Raw genomic sequence first — 16,826 nt, forward strand, 5'->3', positions numbered from 1 at the left:
ACCCCTGCCAAGGGAGGGAAGGAAGGAGAGAGGACCGGGGGCAAGGGCCTCTGAGAAGCTGGAGAAAGTCTCACCTACACCCATGAGGAAGCCAGCAAAGGCTGCCTCACCTGGGAGTCCCCCCTCATGCAGCACCCTGGCTGACCACGAGCAGCCTCAAGGGAGCACAAGCTGGATGTGAACCCCAGGGCAGGTGCACGGCACAGGCAGCAAAGCACCCCTGAGGCCTCCTTGCAGGAGCTCTGAGCGAGACAGCTGTGGCCGCCCCTCCAAGCCTCCGGGCCAGCCCGGGGCCGCTCACCCCTGGATGCACCCCCTGACTTGCCCTGATAGAAAATGACATTTTTAAACACCAGTGGGATATTTTTGCTTTTGCTCCCCACCACACACCCCTGCATTCCACCATGGAGGGTTTCCTGAGATACGGGTCATCCAACCCAGTGCAGCCTCCTGAGCCAGACGCTGCAGGAAACCTGCCCACGCCACATCCTTACCCCCCAGCAGCCCCTGGGGGTCTCTGCCGTGGGCCTGTTCTAGCCCCCAGAGCCCACCAGCCCATAAATGCACAGTCATCCAGAAGTCCAGGAGCAGCCCCCAATCAGTGACTGATACCCAGGCCCCTGCCAAATAAAAATACCTCTCTTCAAAGACTGTATTCCAAGGATTATTTAGTGCAAAGGGCAAGGGGCCTGTTCGCGATAGAGAGAACACTGGATTTAGAGGCTTGCAAGCCTCTCAAGGGTTAGGGCTAAACAGTTTTCTTTGATAGAGGAGTAAATAAAGCTGGAAGAACCCTGTGAGGGGACATGAGATGGAAGAGTGTCAGAATCACACAGGACATGAGAGAATGTTCTACTGGGAGATCAACCTATTTTCGGGAGGCACCCTTAAAGAAAGGCTGTATTCAGGCTGAGGGCAGGCCCAAGTTCAGGGACTTGAAAGAAAGAGAGGATATTCACTAAAGTTTATTTGAGATACATTTTGCTTTAATTGATTGGTGGGGATGAGCAGTTTAGCTAATCATTTATCAGGCAAAGAAAGGGAATCTGGAGCATCTACGTCTGGGTTTTGTTTTGTTTTGTTTTGTTTCTATTTGGCTGCACGGGGTCTTGGTTGCAGCATGTGGGATGTTTAATCATGGCATGCAGGGTCTCGTTCCCTGACTGGGTCTCAAACCTGGGTCCCCTGCTTTGGGAGTGCCAAGTCTTAACCACTGGACCACCAGGGAAGTCCCTGTGTCTGTTTTTATCGTAGGAAAACACAGGGGCAGCGGTGAGACTTACATGTTCTGTGGGGAAGAGGGTTCTTACAGTAAGTGGTTTTCCAAAATGTGCAAAAGTGGGGAGATTTCTTAACCTTGGCTGTTTTGCAGGATCACAGACCTTGGGTAAAGGTCCACCCTGACTCTGAATGGGTTTCCCAGGTCCTGGGAAAAGATGCTCCAGTCTCTCCAATGGTTACGTGTCTGATCCACACTCCACACTGCCCCCCTCCTTCCCTGTCCTGCCTCCCTTCTCTGCTGGTGTTTCCCAGAATCACCTCCCAAAGAACTGTCTCCATTGAATCTTTGTCTCAGGGTTTGGGAAAACACAGACTGACACATGAACCAGCCCAGAAGCCCTAAACTCTGACGACTGAATGACCCAGACCGAACTCCCACAGGGACAGGATCAGGCAGGGAAGGTGACAAACCGGGGACCTCCTGCCTTGACCAAGAAGTAGGCACTTGTCCCCTATTCACAGGACCACTTGTTCCCATGGGAACAATGTATGATCAGCATCAGTATATCTTTTGTTTTTTCAAATGGAACAGGGAATCTACAGGAATAAATAGAATCAACTAATTCTTAAATATTGGCAATTAATTCATTATTTTTAAATACTGTAACGGCCAAACATGACACACCTCTGATGACAAGTTCTGGCTATAAGCCTACAGGTCAGTGGCCTTGGGCCAAATGTTGAATTCTCTAAAACCAGGGTCCACCAGCCTCTTCTTTAAGGCATCTTTCATGGAGATTTGCATATAATGATTGTTACTGTTTCCTGCCTACGGTTAAGAGGTTCAGTTAAGTTCAGTCGCTCAGTCGTGTCCGACTCTTTGTGACCCCATGAATCACAGCACGCCAGGCCTCCCTGTCCATCACCAACTCCCGGAGTTCACTCAGACTCACGTCCATCGAGTCAATGATGCCATCCAGCCGTCTCATCCTCGGTCGTCCCCTTCTCCTCCTGCCCCCAATCCCTCCCAGCATCAGAGTCCTTTCCAGTGAGTCAACTCTTTGCATGAGATGGCCAAAGTACTGGAGTTTCAGCTTTAGCATCATTCCTTCCAAAGAAATCCCAGGACTGATCTCCAAGTCAGTGAGTGGTAGAATATAACTTAGTCTTACAAATATTACTTTGAGGTACTTTCTATCACTCATTGCTTATTTAAAGAGAAGATTCAAAATGGATCTCTGAATTATTATTCATTTAGGTATGAGTGATAGATAATGGGCTTATGGTTATTCAGGAAACCATAGAAAATACACCTTTTTTTGTAGATGCCTACTAAAACTTATTATTGTTCAGTCACTAAACCATGTCTGACTCTTGGGACCCCATGGTCTGCAGCAGGCCAGGCTCCTCTGTCCTCCACCATCTCCTGGAATTTCCATTGAGTCAGTGATTTTGTCTAACCATCTCATCCTCTGTCACCCCCTTCTCCTCCTGCCCTCAATCTCTCCCGGCATCAGGGGCTTTTCCAATGAGTTGTTTCTTCATGCCAGGTAGCCAAAGTATTGGAGCTTCAGCATCAGTCCTTCCGATGAATATTCAGGGTTGATTTCCTTTAGCATTGACTAGTTTGGGAATAATAATATTATATATTTCCAAAAGAAAATTTTAATGAGGGTAATATAATGATGATTGAGTCTAGGTGATGGCATCTAGGCAGTCATTGTATATTTTCTCTCCTATGTATCTGAAAATTTTTTCATAATATAAACTAAGGAATTGGTGGTGCAGAGAACTCTGTGGACAAAGAAATTCCCAAGTTCAAGGACAGTGAGTGTGTTCGCCACGCCAGGGGCTGCCCCCCGGGAATGGAGAGGTTGACTTAAAAGTCATCCTGCTCCCAGTTTTGCACCTGATGAGAAGTTTCTCTGTGGCCTTTTTCAGACACGGACAGCTGTGAGCGCTGGATGAGTTGCAAAAGCGAGTTCCTAAAGAAATACATGCACAAGGTGATCAACGACCTGCCCAGCTGCCCCTGCTCCTACCCCACCGAGGTGGCCTACAGCACAGCTGACATTTTCGACCGCGTCAAGCGCAAGGACTTCCGCTGGAAGGACGCCAGCGGGCCCAAGGAGAAGCTGGAGATCTATAAACCCACAGCCCGGTATTGCATTCGCTCCATGTTGTCCCTGGAGAGCACCACGCTGGCCGCCCAGCACTGTTGCTACGGCGACAACATGCAGCTTATCACCAGGGGCAAAGGGGCGGGGACGCCCAACCTCATCAGCACCGAGTTCTCAGCGGAGCTCCACTACAAAGTGGACATCCTGCCCTGGATCCTCTGCAAGGGCGACTGGAGCCGGTATAACGAGGCTCGGCCTCCCAACAACGGACAGAAGTGCACGGAGAGCCCCTCCGACGAAGATTACATCAAGCAGTTTCAAGAGGCCAGGGAGTATTAAAGAGACGCCGCCTCTGGTGTTCCCGACACAAACGCCCCGCGCCGATCGCAGCCCGGCGGAGAGCCGCTCTCGCCAGCTTGCATGTACAGGTGTATATACCACGCGAGCATGTGTCGTAAGTTACACGAGGGCTTGGCGCCAGGCCCTCGCAACTGCCATATGAAGCCACCGTTGCCATCTTCAATGTCAACGGTCCCCTTGGATCTCTTCCGAGGAAGGGACGTTCTCAGGAGGATGTGAAGAAAGAAGCCGGAAGAAGAACCTGGAAGTCGTGGTGGGTGGAATTCAACTCACCTCGGATTCAGTGGTTCCCAGAGAAGCAATGGGGCAAAGAGACTGAAATTGTAAACGTGATAAGCAGTTTTATGTATAACTTATTTAATATGAATGTGATCTATGCATAACCTTTTCTCTGGAGTTGTCATCCCGAAATTATTTAATCACTTCCGTGAGAGTTCATAAAGAGGCTTAGGGAGGTGGAAGAGAAAGGGAATTTTCCAGGAATGACTTCTTTTAAAACGAGAAATGCAATAGAAAGATATCAGCATAAGAAAACCTGAAACCAAAGGTGAGTTAGCCAGTGAGGTACCTTGCTTAAGTCTCAGCTGCCAAAATGCCCTTCCCTCAGACTGGTAGGGGGTAGAGGGGGAGCAGATGTATATTTTCAGAGCAAATCTGAGGCCTAGTTTTAAATAAGCTTTAAAATAAAGGATGATATTAGCACAATGCTGTAATTCTACTAAAAGACCCCAGAATGGTAGAATTTCTGTTCATGCCTTAATAGGTTCAGAAGACTACAGGAAGATCAGAGTTAAAAACAAGGAGTAGCACTTTTCCAAAGAAAACTGCAAAATAAATGGAAAAAGAACATGAACTTCATTTCATCTATTTTATTTTCATACCATCTTAACAATTTTTTTCTCCACCAATATATTTCCAGTAAATAAATATAAAAATGAGGAAGGGAACTCATCTAGAAAATCCTGATTTTTTATGTTTTAAGAAAGGAAAAAATACATTATTTTTGTAAAGTATTTATTGAGTCACTGAGTCTTGTGCATCAAGCAATTATAATATTGGCCTGGTTCTGTAGGGTGGAACTTAGGACAAATAAAGAGTTGGTTCTTATGTAGTCTTTACTTGCAAAACTCCAGGAAAAGAGATTATATAATAAAATCATAATAAAATGTGTTACCTGCAGTAAATGTGTTACCTGCAAATATTTATGATACAAATTCCATAAATAGCCATGGTAAAACAGGGTTTCAAGACAGGGGAGAGGAAGGTTCAAAACAGGCGGGAATAAAAGCCTCATTGATTGATGTAATGGTGAGTGATGTGAGTCAGCATCTTTGGCACCAAGAACATCAACCCAGTCCCCAGGAGACCGAAGCTCACTGACACACGTGCAAATTTTTGCCCATCCAGAGCTAAGAAAGCTCTGAGAAAGCCAAGCCAAATCAAAGGCTTAAGACAAGCCCAGGTGAATGGACCACTTCCACACAAAATTTTGCAATTACAGTAATAAATAGAATTCTTCATCCTGTAAGTGATCCCTTTTCCAAATGAGGAAACTCAGAAATAACAAGTCAAATTGGGCCCATCTTTCATTTCCTAGCCCAGTGCTCTACTATATCAAATTTTCCATGTCCTTATATTCCTAATCCTACCCTTAGGTTCTCTTAGTAAGATCTTGTTTTATGGAAAAGCTCTTATCATTTATACTTTAGAATAAGTTATACATGTATTGCCCACTCTCAGGATATTTATATTTGAGATCTGTTCCTAATTATGGGAAGAGAATCTTTATTCTGATTTGAAAGAATTTTAGGCAGCTGAACTGCTGGGGTCAGTAGGTTCATATATCAGGGAAGATGTGGTCCCTAATAATAGGAAAACCACTTTTGCCAAGAGAGTTGGTTGCAATGGAATGCACCGCCTTCAAGATGGTGAGCATCTCAGGACAGGTATTCAAGCAGAGTGTGTGAAGATGAGTCACATGAGAGGCTTGTTTTAGTGACGAGGAGAGACACAAACATACAGCAATCACCCCCTCTGATAAGCGTTCTGTAAAGGATAAGTAGAAAGTCTTCGGGGAAAATAGAGGCAGGAAACGGGGCGGTACCTGCTGGATCCAGGGGAGGAATGTTAGAAGGAGAGCAGGTGGATGCATTCAGAATAAGGAAACACTGCGGGCAGAGGCAAGAAACCAGGCAAGAGCGTGGTGATTTCTGAAAACTGGGATGTTTAGGGTGATGAGCCAGAGGGTTATGGAGCCATGTCTAAGGTGTTTTTGTTAAGGATTTAGCATGGGCTTCCTACATGGGCTGGTGGCTCAGCTGGTAAAGAATCCGCCCACAATGCGGGAGACCTGGGTTCGATCCCTGGGTTGGGAAGATCCCCTGGAGAAGGGAAAGGCTGCCCACTCCAGTATTCTGGCCTGGAGAATCCCCTGGACAGAGGAATCTGGCAGGCTATAGTCCATGGGGTCGCAAAAAGTCAGACACGACTGAGCAACTAACGCTTTCACTTTTACTTCACTTAGCATGGAAAATGAAAGCTCTTTCCTACTACAGTGCGAATAGCTGATATGAGCAACATTTCCAATGGGCTCCTTGCCTCTTAACATCAGACCTTACTGACATAATAAACCGAGAGTTAGAAGATGAGGTGAATTGGGAGTGGGGGAGGGTTCCTGGGCCCTTCACCTACTGAGAACACTGCTAGCCTCTCACCCATCATCCAGACGGTGCCATCCCGTCTGGAAATTTGCTGAACTATAATCTGCCTCTATCCAGATGTCCCTCATTCACTAAGGGCCCCAAGCCAGCCCCAGGGTAACCTTGGGTAATCGCTTCATGGAAAGCAGATCATGTGCTCAAGGGCCAGCTTCGCCCACCGCAGAGTAGTCTGTCTGCTCCCTCGCCTGTAGCACCAGTGACTACAAACACCTCTCACTGAAGGCCTTGCTCCTTGGCTGATCCTTGGAAAGAGAGCCGTTTCTCCAGCAACCCTCTGGGGCTCTGGGGGGCCGTGTCTGAGCAAGCCAAAAGCAGTGGATAGAGGAGCCAAGGCCCTCTGGTGGCCGTGAGTGGGAAGGATGAAGACGAGGCCCCCAAGGAGCTGGGCAGGTTCCTGACCCAATTCAAGCATCCACCACGATTAGTCTCCAAGTCTTTCCAGCTATGTAGCTCAGTGGCCAAGGAGTAGATTTCCCCACCCTGAGACCAGGGACCACAGATCCAAGAATAGGCACCATACCAGCCACCCTTCCAGAGGACACACTTTGTTCCTCTGTGCTGATCACTCTACCATGGAGTTAAGCAGGTTACATCCGTTTTACAGACATGGCACAAGAAGCCCAATAAGGTGCTCTAACCTGCCCAAGCTCATGAGGCTGTGTACACGGCAAAGCTGGTTGCAGCCCGTTCTGTCTGATCACTAAGTCATGTTCTTAACCGTATCCCCTACTCAACTCTCTTTCTAATTCTTCCCACCACTCAGGATTAGGGGCTTTGCTCCAGCTCACTCTGCCTATGATCAGGTTGTTCAAATCTGCCAAATGTCCCTCCACCAACCTTCAGGACGTCTCACGTTGGTGACGGAGGGCCTGGCTTCAGCTCTGCCTGGTCCTTCCATATTCCACAAGAGGATCTGAATCCTATATCTCAGCCCTTTCTCAGGCTGGGTGAGCAGCAGAGCCTGACTTTCTAAAAGACAGCCTGCCTCACGGATAAGAACAGAGACCAGCCTGTTTCCTCTGCTACACCCGAGCCCTGTGTCAACCACTGCTGTTGGCTAGACCTTAAGGGCAGATGCAGGGTCTCATGTGTTCCTTGGCTCCCAGCCTCGGGCTCGGTACCTGGCGGATGTCATCAGGCAAGGGATGGGGGCAGAAGAGTGTGAGGACCGAGTCAGACTGCCTAGATCCCCGTCCTGGCTCCCTCGATTGCCAGCTGGGTAGCTTTGGATAATTCAATCAGTCTCTGCATATTCCAGTTTCCTCAAACAGTTGTTTGGAGAATGAAATAAGAGATATGAATTTCCTAGCTTGGGGCCTGTCATGGACCCTGTGCATTGGTGTTGAATCATTGGAGAATTAATTATTGAGCATATACTAGTTGCGAGGCATTGTTCTAGATGCCAGGGAAGCAGTGGCATACAAATCCAAGTTTTCCTGGTGGAGGGGAGACGGCTGATAAATAAATTAGTGCCTGATCTGAGATAATGATAAGTGATAGCCAGAAAAATAAGTTTTTTTATCACATGTGTATGTTGCATTATTTAAATTAATGCTAGTTGCTGTAATAGATAAGCCTCAAAATCACAATGGCTTAATACAAAAACCTCCAACAAAGTATGTTTCTGGTCAAGTGGCTCCCTTCTAAGGACCCCAGCTCTTTCCTTCTTTAAGGCGTGACTCTCTCGGTTGCCCTAATGCATGCTAAGTCACTTCAGTCAGGTCCAACTCTTTGCAACCCTATGGACTGTAGCCACCAGGCTCCTCTGTCCATGGGATTCTCCAGGCAAAAATACTGGAATGGGTTGCAGTGCCCTCCTCCAAGGGATCTTCCCGACCCAGGGATCTAATCCGTGTCTCTTACATCTCCAGCAATGGCAGGCAGGTTCTTTACCACTAGCACCACCTGGGAAGCCCAACTGAAGCTCTACCAGACTTCAATACCATACCATGTAGTTTTTACGAGATGAAAATAAACCCCTGGTCTTTATGACGAGGGGCTTCCCAGGTGGGACTAGTGGTAAAGAACCCACCTGCCAATGCTAGAGACATAAGAAATGCTGGTTCGACCCCTGGGTCAGGAAAGATTCCCTGGAGGAGGGCACAGCAACTCACACCAGTATTCCTGCCTGGAGAATTCTGTGGACAGAGGAGCCTGGCAGGCTGCAGTTCATGGGGTCACAAAGAGTCGGACATGACTGAAGCAACTTAGTGTATCATTGGGTACAACAGGCAGGAAATGATTCTGCCAAATCCCTCTAAACATTTCTGAACACATTTTCTTAATTTTTAACTTCATTTCTTGCCTACTAAAGACAAGTCCTGATTCAAGGGACCAACCACACTTTGAGTAATACTGCTTTAAGCACCTGAGTGACAGTGATCAACACCCCTTGAGTGTTGACTTAATTCTGGCCCGATGGACAAAGAGTCATGAAAAAGCTTCCCAGGAAGTGGAGGGGGTGGGGAGAGAGGAGCTGGGGCTCTTTCTTTGTCTTCCATTTACAATTTCCAATGGAAAAATGTGTGGGTTGTCACCATTATGCCTGCATGGTTTCAGACAAATTAAAGGCTTGCCTCAGTAATTACTGGGTGGATATATACAGAAACATACATCCATGTCTACAGATCCTGAATACAGTAGTGTAAATTAAGGCAGAAAGCTTACAGCCAGTTGCTTTTCTGAGGTTAAACATTGGTTTACTGTATAGGATTAGAAGAAGTGGGGTGTTTTTCCAGAATCAGAAGGTAAGACTTTTCAGGAACAAATTTATGGAAACAGCAACCTTTTTGTTGCTCCAGAAGAACAAAGCTTAGATAGAGACTTTTTTTTTTCATATCTTCATGTAGAGATTTGAAAAGCCAACATATAAAGACCAGTGCTTTGCTGGTAATGGCAAAAACAACATCATCCTTAGCCATTTTAGCAGCAGGGGGATCTGTGGGGGACTGGACTGAGACACAGCTGCAATAGCAAAGCTGGGTAAGAATTTTATGGCTTTGCTAATTTTCTATCTGTTCTGGGAGTCATAAATGTGCCCTTATAGATATTCATGATTGCTCTTAAAATGAAAAAAAAAAAAAAAACTTTCAAATGGCACAGAAAAACCTTTCATTCTTGAGGCATGCAATTCATGGATGATTTTCAAAATGTCATGTTTGAGTTGGGAAAGTAACATTTCTTGAACTAATCAGCCAATAGCTTCAAGAATATGACTCAAAGGATATAAAAATTTCAAACCTGACTTTCAAAGAAGAAAAAGAATTCTTTTTTCTCTGCAAGTTCCTAAGTTTATTTTTTCGCAAAGGTCATGGCTCAAAGTTAGGTTTATCTGCCATGGAAAGGAATGGTCTAAATGAAGTAAACTTTTAATTCCTTAGTGAAAAGGAATGGTAGCAGATCTTGAAAGGCACTATTTTAAAATTTTACACCAGTAGACAGGGAGGTTCAATTTGGTTAGCTGTACCCCTCACCTGTTTAATCCCAACTTGGTTGGGGTTTAGGTTTGTTGTTGGGGTGGGGGGAGGGGTTTAAATCTTGGAGAGATGAACAAATGGAGAAAGAGAAAAGCCAAAAAGATAAAAAGGGAAATGAAAAAGAAAAAAAGAAGAAAAATTCAGGATCTACAGGATGAAATTCTCTTTGGAACCTCTATTAATGTAACTAAGGTAAGAGCCTCACAAGGGGACGCTGGAGAGACCCACACCATTGATGCGCCTGCCCTCGAGGAGACTTTCCATCCCCAGGCAGGGATGGCTGGGTCCCACCCAGCCAGCCACCCAGCCAAGACCAGGAAGAGATTTTCAAAGATGGCCCAACTTAAAGTCATGTGCTCAGGATTCCTGAGAGCAAGAGAGCAAAGTGTCCTGTGCTGATCGGCTGGGAAGGGTAGGACTTTCTGACAAGAACATTTCAAGGTCCTTCATTGCTTCCAAGAAGAAGTCTGCCTCTAAGATACCTTTGGAGGCTCCCTCCTGCTATTACAGGATATTATAAGAGAAAAATGGGCTTCCCAGATGGCTCAGCGGGTAAAGAACCAGCCTGCAATGCAGGAGACGCAGATTCAATCCTTGGGTGGGGAAGATTTCCTTGAGGAGGGCACGGCAACCCACTCCAGTATTCTTGGCTGGAGAATCCCATGGACAGAGGAGCCTGGCAGGCTACAGTCCATGGGGTGGCAAAGAGTCGGACACGACTGAAGTGACTTAGCACACACTTAAAGGGAGAAGCAAAAAGAGGAGGGCAGGGATCCAATGCTGGAAAGATAAAGGCTGGTTCACCACTCACCAGCGGCAAGTGGCAGGACCCGAAGCTTGAGTTAAAGCTGCAGCCTCCCTCTTTGCAGCCCGTACTCTGCTTTGCTGTAATGCACAGCCCATCACTTCTCTGACCGCTCCTCTTGCAGCCCCTCTGCCACCAAACTGGCCATCTTGCAGCCAACTGCCGATTTTGGAGCCAATCTTTTGTCAAAGATGCTCTTCAAATGCTATTACATGAAAGCATGCCTCCAGGAAAATGCACACATGTCATAAGGACACAGCTCAGTGAATTTTCACAAAAATGAACCATCACCGGTCATGACACCTGTGACAGAAGTCAAAAAGTGGAGTATGAGGCTTATGAGAGGATCTTGGTGGCGATGCCAATGTCCCACATCTTGGTCATGGTGGTGGCTACACAACTGTAGGCATTTGTCGAAACTCACTGAACTGTGCACTTAAGGAGACTGAATCTCATCATATGTAAATTTTATCCCAATATGAAATAATTAAACAAAACATTAAGGGCACTCCGTGTCCCCTTCCAGTAGGGACTGACTTTCCCACCAAAAGTCATCAGTATTGCGACTTCTGCACTAGATTAGTCCTGCAGAGCTTCAACGCAAAGGCACACAGCTTATGCTCCTTGAGAGGTGGCACCTTTTGCTCCACACTGCATTGTGGGGTTTCCCTCACTGCTCTTTGCAGCCATAGGTCCTGCATGCCCATCACTGCCTCGTATGGCTTATGTCTATTTAGCTATTCTCCCATGGGTGGGCATGTGGGCGATTGCCAGCTGGGAGCTCTTACAGATAGTGCTATTATAAACAGTCCAGGGCATGTCACTGGGGCTCATGCGCACATCGTTTCTACTGGGAGTGAATTTGGTAGGCCAGAGGGTGTACACAGCTCTATCAGACACTGGCCCAGAGTTTTCCAAAGCGATTACATTGATCGGCCCTCTACCCAGGAGTTTGTGAAGGCTCCAGTTCTTGGGCAAATCTTCATTTCATCCCTTTTACTAAGTCTTCTCCGACTATCCTGTTCCTTGATCTCTTCATTCTTATATTTAAGTCAACGCACGTGTACTGAGCACTGACGAAGGGTGTGACAGTCACCATTTGCCATTCTGGGCACCAGAAAAGTGAAAAAAGATGGACAGGGACCCCGTCCCACGGGGGTGACTGACCCAAATGACTGTAATACAATGTGATCGGTACCATGGGGACTGATGAGGACGTGACTCGTCAGAGCGATTATAATGAACAAGCCAGAGTTGCCGCACTTTATTTATGACAACGTGGCTGATAACATCAAGTATTGGCAAAACAGTGACAAAACAGACACTCTTTATCACCACTGGTTGCAGTGATATAAACAAGAATAATTTGACTATCCCTAGTAGTGTTGAAGCTGTCATGTAGCAAATTCCCCAATTTCCCTCCTGAAGGTCTTTTTTATATTATCAAAAATTAGAAACAAGTAAAATTGCCCACCAGTAGAGGAATGTACAAATAAGCCATGTTATGTACATAGGATAGAATACCATCCAACTATTAAATGATCTAAAGCTAGGCATAGCATCACTGATGTGCCATAAACATATAATGTGTAAAAAAGCAAATTACAAATGGGTATGTAAAGTATTACACAGTCTTCAATCATTTGAACACTCACAAAACATTACTGTATTATGACTGGACACTGACATAGGGAATTGAAGAATTAAATTATGCATGGGAAGGGTAAACAAAACCTCAGGATAACAGTCACCTCTAGGTGTGAGTGATAGAGAGTGGATGGAGAAGAAGAGAAATTTTAGAGGTAATATTTTATTTCTTTTTCAAAAAAAGAAACCATAAATATGTAACAATGTAAGTATAAAACCTAAAATAGGCACATGGATATGCAGATGATGCCGATCTAATGGTAGAGAGTGAAGAGAAACTTCACTTGATGAGGGTGAAAGGGAAGAGTGGAAAAGCTGGCTTCAAACTCAACATTCAAAAAACTAAGATCGTGGCGTCTCTTCCCATCACTTCATGGCAAGTAGAAGGGGGGAAAGTGAAAGCAGTGATGGATTTTATTTTCTTGAGCTCCAGAATCACTGCAGATGGTGACTGCAGTCATGAAATTAAAAGATACCTGCTGCTTGGAAGGAAAGCAATGAAAAACCTAGACACTATATCAAAAAGCAGAGGCATCAGTTTGCTGATGAAGGTCCATATAGTCAGAGCTATGGATTTTCCAGTAGTCATGTATGGATGTGAGAGTTGAACCATAAAGAAGTCTGAGCGCCAAAGAATTAATGCTTTAGAATTGTGGTGCTGGAGAAGACTCTTGAGGCTCACTTGGACAGCAAGTATATTGAACCAGTTCACCCTAAAGGAAATCAACTCTGAATATTCACTGAAAGGAGTGTTGCTGAAGCTCTAATAGTTTGGCCACCTAATACGAAGAACTGACTCACTGGAAAAGCCCCTCATGCTAGGAAAGATCGAAGGCAAAAGAAGGGGGGTGGCAGTGGATGAGATGGTTAGAGAGCATCTCTGATTCAATGGTCATGAATTTGAGCAAGCTCTGGGAGACGGTGGAGGACAGAGGAGCCTGGTGTGCTGCAGTCCACGGAGTCTCAAAGAGTTGGAGATGACTTAGCAACTTAACAGCAACATATGGCAAAATGTTAATACTGGTTAAGCCTGAAAAGTGCATAAGGTGCAACTGTTACATCATTTTCTGTATATGTGACATATTTTAAACTAAGGACTAAAAGGAAGCAAAAGTTGAGAAGGAAAACTAAATGCAGTGATGACTTACGAGGCTTCCTGCAAGGTCATGATTCTAACAGCCCTTGGCAGTTGTGGGCGCACCCACAGAGCAGGAGGTGGCCAGCCGTGCCATTGACTGCAGTGACGCTGGTGCTGAGACCCGTGTTCACCTGGGAGAGGCCTGTCACCTCCAGCCTACAGCCCCAGCAGGGCGCCTGGCACGTGGTCGACTTAGAGGGAGGCAGCTCTCTGACCAGAACCGATCACACGGAAAGCATTGGCCCTTTTGAAAACCCCATGTAAGGATTCGGGGAGAGGGACTCTGTTCAGTCTGCTCTAAGGAGGTGACCCATGTCCCCAGAGTCAGAGGCAGATGAAGGAGCAGCAGGTAGTTCTGCAGAGAAAGGGGCCCTGGGCCCCCATTCCTGCTGAAATGGACTCAGACCCCTGACCCTACTAATCAGGCCCTGCGGTGAGAGCCCCTGAATCCACCCCAGCACAGCTGAGCGGCTCCAGGGCCCTAGGAAGCAGGAAGTTGTCTTTTTTTCTAAGAATAAAGACAAAGGCTTAGGATGATGCAGCGAATTCCCAAGACAGTTCAGGCTTCACTAGTAGAGCTGTGTTTGAGGAGATGAGTGACAAGTCGCTTCAGTCGCATCCGACTCTTTGCAACCCCACAGACTGTAGCCACCCAGGCTGTTCTGTCCATGGGATTCTCCAGGCAAGAATACTGGAGTGGGTTGCCATGCCCTCCCCTAAGGGATCTTCTGAACCCAGAGATCGAAACTGTGTCTCCTGCAACTCCTGCATTTCAGGCATATTCTTTCATTTCACTGCTGATCTACCTGGGAAGCCTGTTTTGAGGAAGTATTTTCACCCTAAAAGAATTAGCATCATCCCGTGTTTGCCAACCCAAGAATAGAACTTTTGAGACTCACGGGACCGGTCAGGGTTCAAGTCTGAAAACAAGAGAACTTAACTCTGCTTAATTTAAACAGACCAAAACACGTTGGGTAGATACTAGGTAGCTTTAGAAAGATTCAACTGAATAAAATCACATCACATGTTAATTAAGAAGGATGCTCTATCTTGTAGGATTGGATTTAGCTATATTAGGTTAGAGAAAAACAACTGACCATTGGCTTAAATAAGGTAGAAATCTATTTCTCTCTTATGAAAAATACACCTCGAGGTAAATAGTCCCAGGTAAGTATGGACTCCAGGGTCCTTCAGTCTCATTATTTTACATTTCTTTGCGAGCAGGTTCCACTTCATGGTCTAAGATGACTGCCCAAGCTCCAGCCATCATGTCCATATTCCTGTCAGCACAAAGAGGAAGGAATAAAACAGAACTTCCCGTAAGTTGCAGACACCACATCTCCTTGCTTCCCGTTGACCAGGACTTGGTCGTCCAGCCACACCTAGTTGCAAGAGATGATGAGGAATATCATGTTTATGTGGGGAAGCCACATGCCCCAGCTTAAGAATAGGGATTCTCTGATGAATAAAGAAGATACTGGAAAGGAAATTAGCAGCTTCTTTCACAGGGGTACAGACCATATAAACTCTGCAGGTGAGAGCTGTAGGTGCAGGGTCCTTCTGCAGCATGCCGCCTGGAGCTGAGCTTCTCTCCAGGAAAGTGATGCTGGCTGCTGGGATCCACGTAGAGAAACACTCTGTTCCAGGAAGTTCCAGAGCCTGGCCCCACAGCATCTAAAATCCTCAGAAATGTTGCAGTGTCAACGTGATGTTTGTCTCTTGGCCCAGACCTGGTGCCTTGAAGCCTAAGTTAAACACGGGGACCTACTACATTTCAATCCCCATTCAAACCCCAGCACCTAGCCCAGGGCTTGAGTGGCTCTCAAAGAAATGTTTGTGAAACTGATGAATAAATTGCTACATTCAACTGATTCCCACATAAAAATGTGACTATTTTTCATGTGTATGTAAATATTTTTAAATATTCTTGAATTCAGAAATTCATAACCTTTTTATCCATGTGTGTTTTCTTAGTGAATGTCTAAGTGTGTGTGTTAGGAGGTTGGCAGGCAGCAGAGTCAGATTCTTGGACCTGACCGCCTGTCCTTAATCTGCTGACCACTGGCTGTGTGACTTTGAGTTAGAGTCTTAACTGCTCTGTTCTTAGGGTCCTGTGATTAGCAAGTGTTACTGTTTGTTGCTCACAGGGTTGTCATGAAGTTTTCGTGAGTTAACATTTATATTATGTAAACCGGGAGTGTGTCCCTTAGAATCGTTATCAGCACAGAAAGTTAAGAAAAAGAAAATACTAAAAATGCAAATCCCCTTTTGCAAAATCTCCTTTTTTAATGTCACAAAGAGATTCTCCTCTGAACAAAGCTAGAAGCTGTGTCACCCAGCATAGATGACTTTCAATATGGCAGCTTTCTTAGAGCTGGCAAGAGCAAGTCACTTCATCATCATCAAAGATGGTTTGCATCATCTCCTGGGTGACCGGCTCTAAGTTTCTGAGTCATGGAGCAGAGATTCCCCCACACCCCTCACACCCTGTTGTCTTGGTTGGCGAACTCAGTGAGCAGAGACGGACGGTGTTTCTCTCTCCAAACCCTCCACCTACCAAGTCACTGCACCCCAGCAGCTGACCATGTTGCAAACAGAGACCAGTTTCCTTTGATGCCCAGAGCCAGACGAGGCCCATATGAGGCTGTCAAACAAAGCTTTTGCTTTGTTTCTAAACAACTTAAGAAGAATTAAAGGAAAAGAAGTACTCTATTTACTCAAGCTCCTTTTCCGGCTCAAACAGAAAGAAAAACCCAAGACCCAGGGAGGGACCCAATGAGACAGAGAGAGACATCCTTTGAGAAAGAGACAGGGAGCCCAGGACAAGGAATTGGCTGCAGAGCTTAGATTACTGCCTAAAAGATGATGGGGGTGGGGGTGGATACGTGATCTTTATCTAATCAGACAGTCTACCCAGGAAGTCCCTGAGATCAAAGCCGGGGCGCTTTTTATTTAGCCCTGTGTCAACTTAAAAACAGTTCTGGCAAAGCCACAGATCTGGACAGGCTCACACCTCTCCCCGCCCCCACAGCCCTGACCTGTCTCTCCGCATCTGAACTCTCTTAACATTCCATTTGGAATAAAACCCTGGGATGAAAAGAGTCCCCGGGATTACCATAGGAAGACACAACATTTGACAGTGTCTGGGTAGAAAACGCCACGGTCCTTCCTGGCTCCGTGGAACAAGTGGGTGTGCACTCTAGGGGAAGGTGGCACCATTTCGTCTCTCTGCCTAAATGTCCTGCCACTCAGCATCCCCCAGCCATCAAAGGAGCCCCAAAAGGTACCCAGCCACTTGTCCCGAACATATTCCCCAAGCTGCCAGACATTGTGTCAGGA

At 46.1% G+C, this 16,826-nt stretch overlaps 1 protein-coding gene across 2 annotated transcripts in view; it reads left to right on the plus strand.

Moving 5' to 3' along the window:
- ISM1 (isthmin 1) overlaps positions 1 to 4,880 on the plus strand; it is an 89,532-nt gene extending 84,652 nt beyond the window's left edge. For both annotated transcript variants that reach the window (XM_018056928.1, XM_018056929.1), the window contains one exon: positions 3,163 to 4,880. In XM_018056928.1, coding sequence (XP_017912417.1) covers positions 3,163 to 3,680 — 518 coding nt within the window. In that variant the 3' untranslated portion in view covers positions 3,681 to 4,880. The remainder of the gene's footprint in view (positions 1 to 3,162) is intronic.

Source organism: Capra hircus, chromosome 13, assembly GCF_001704415.2.
Source record: "Capra hircus breed San Clemente chromosome 13, ASM170441v1, whole genome shotgun sequence".
NCBI lineage: Eukaryota > Metazoa > Chordata > Mammalia > Artiodactyla > Bovidae > Capra > Capra hircus.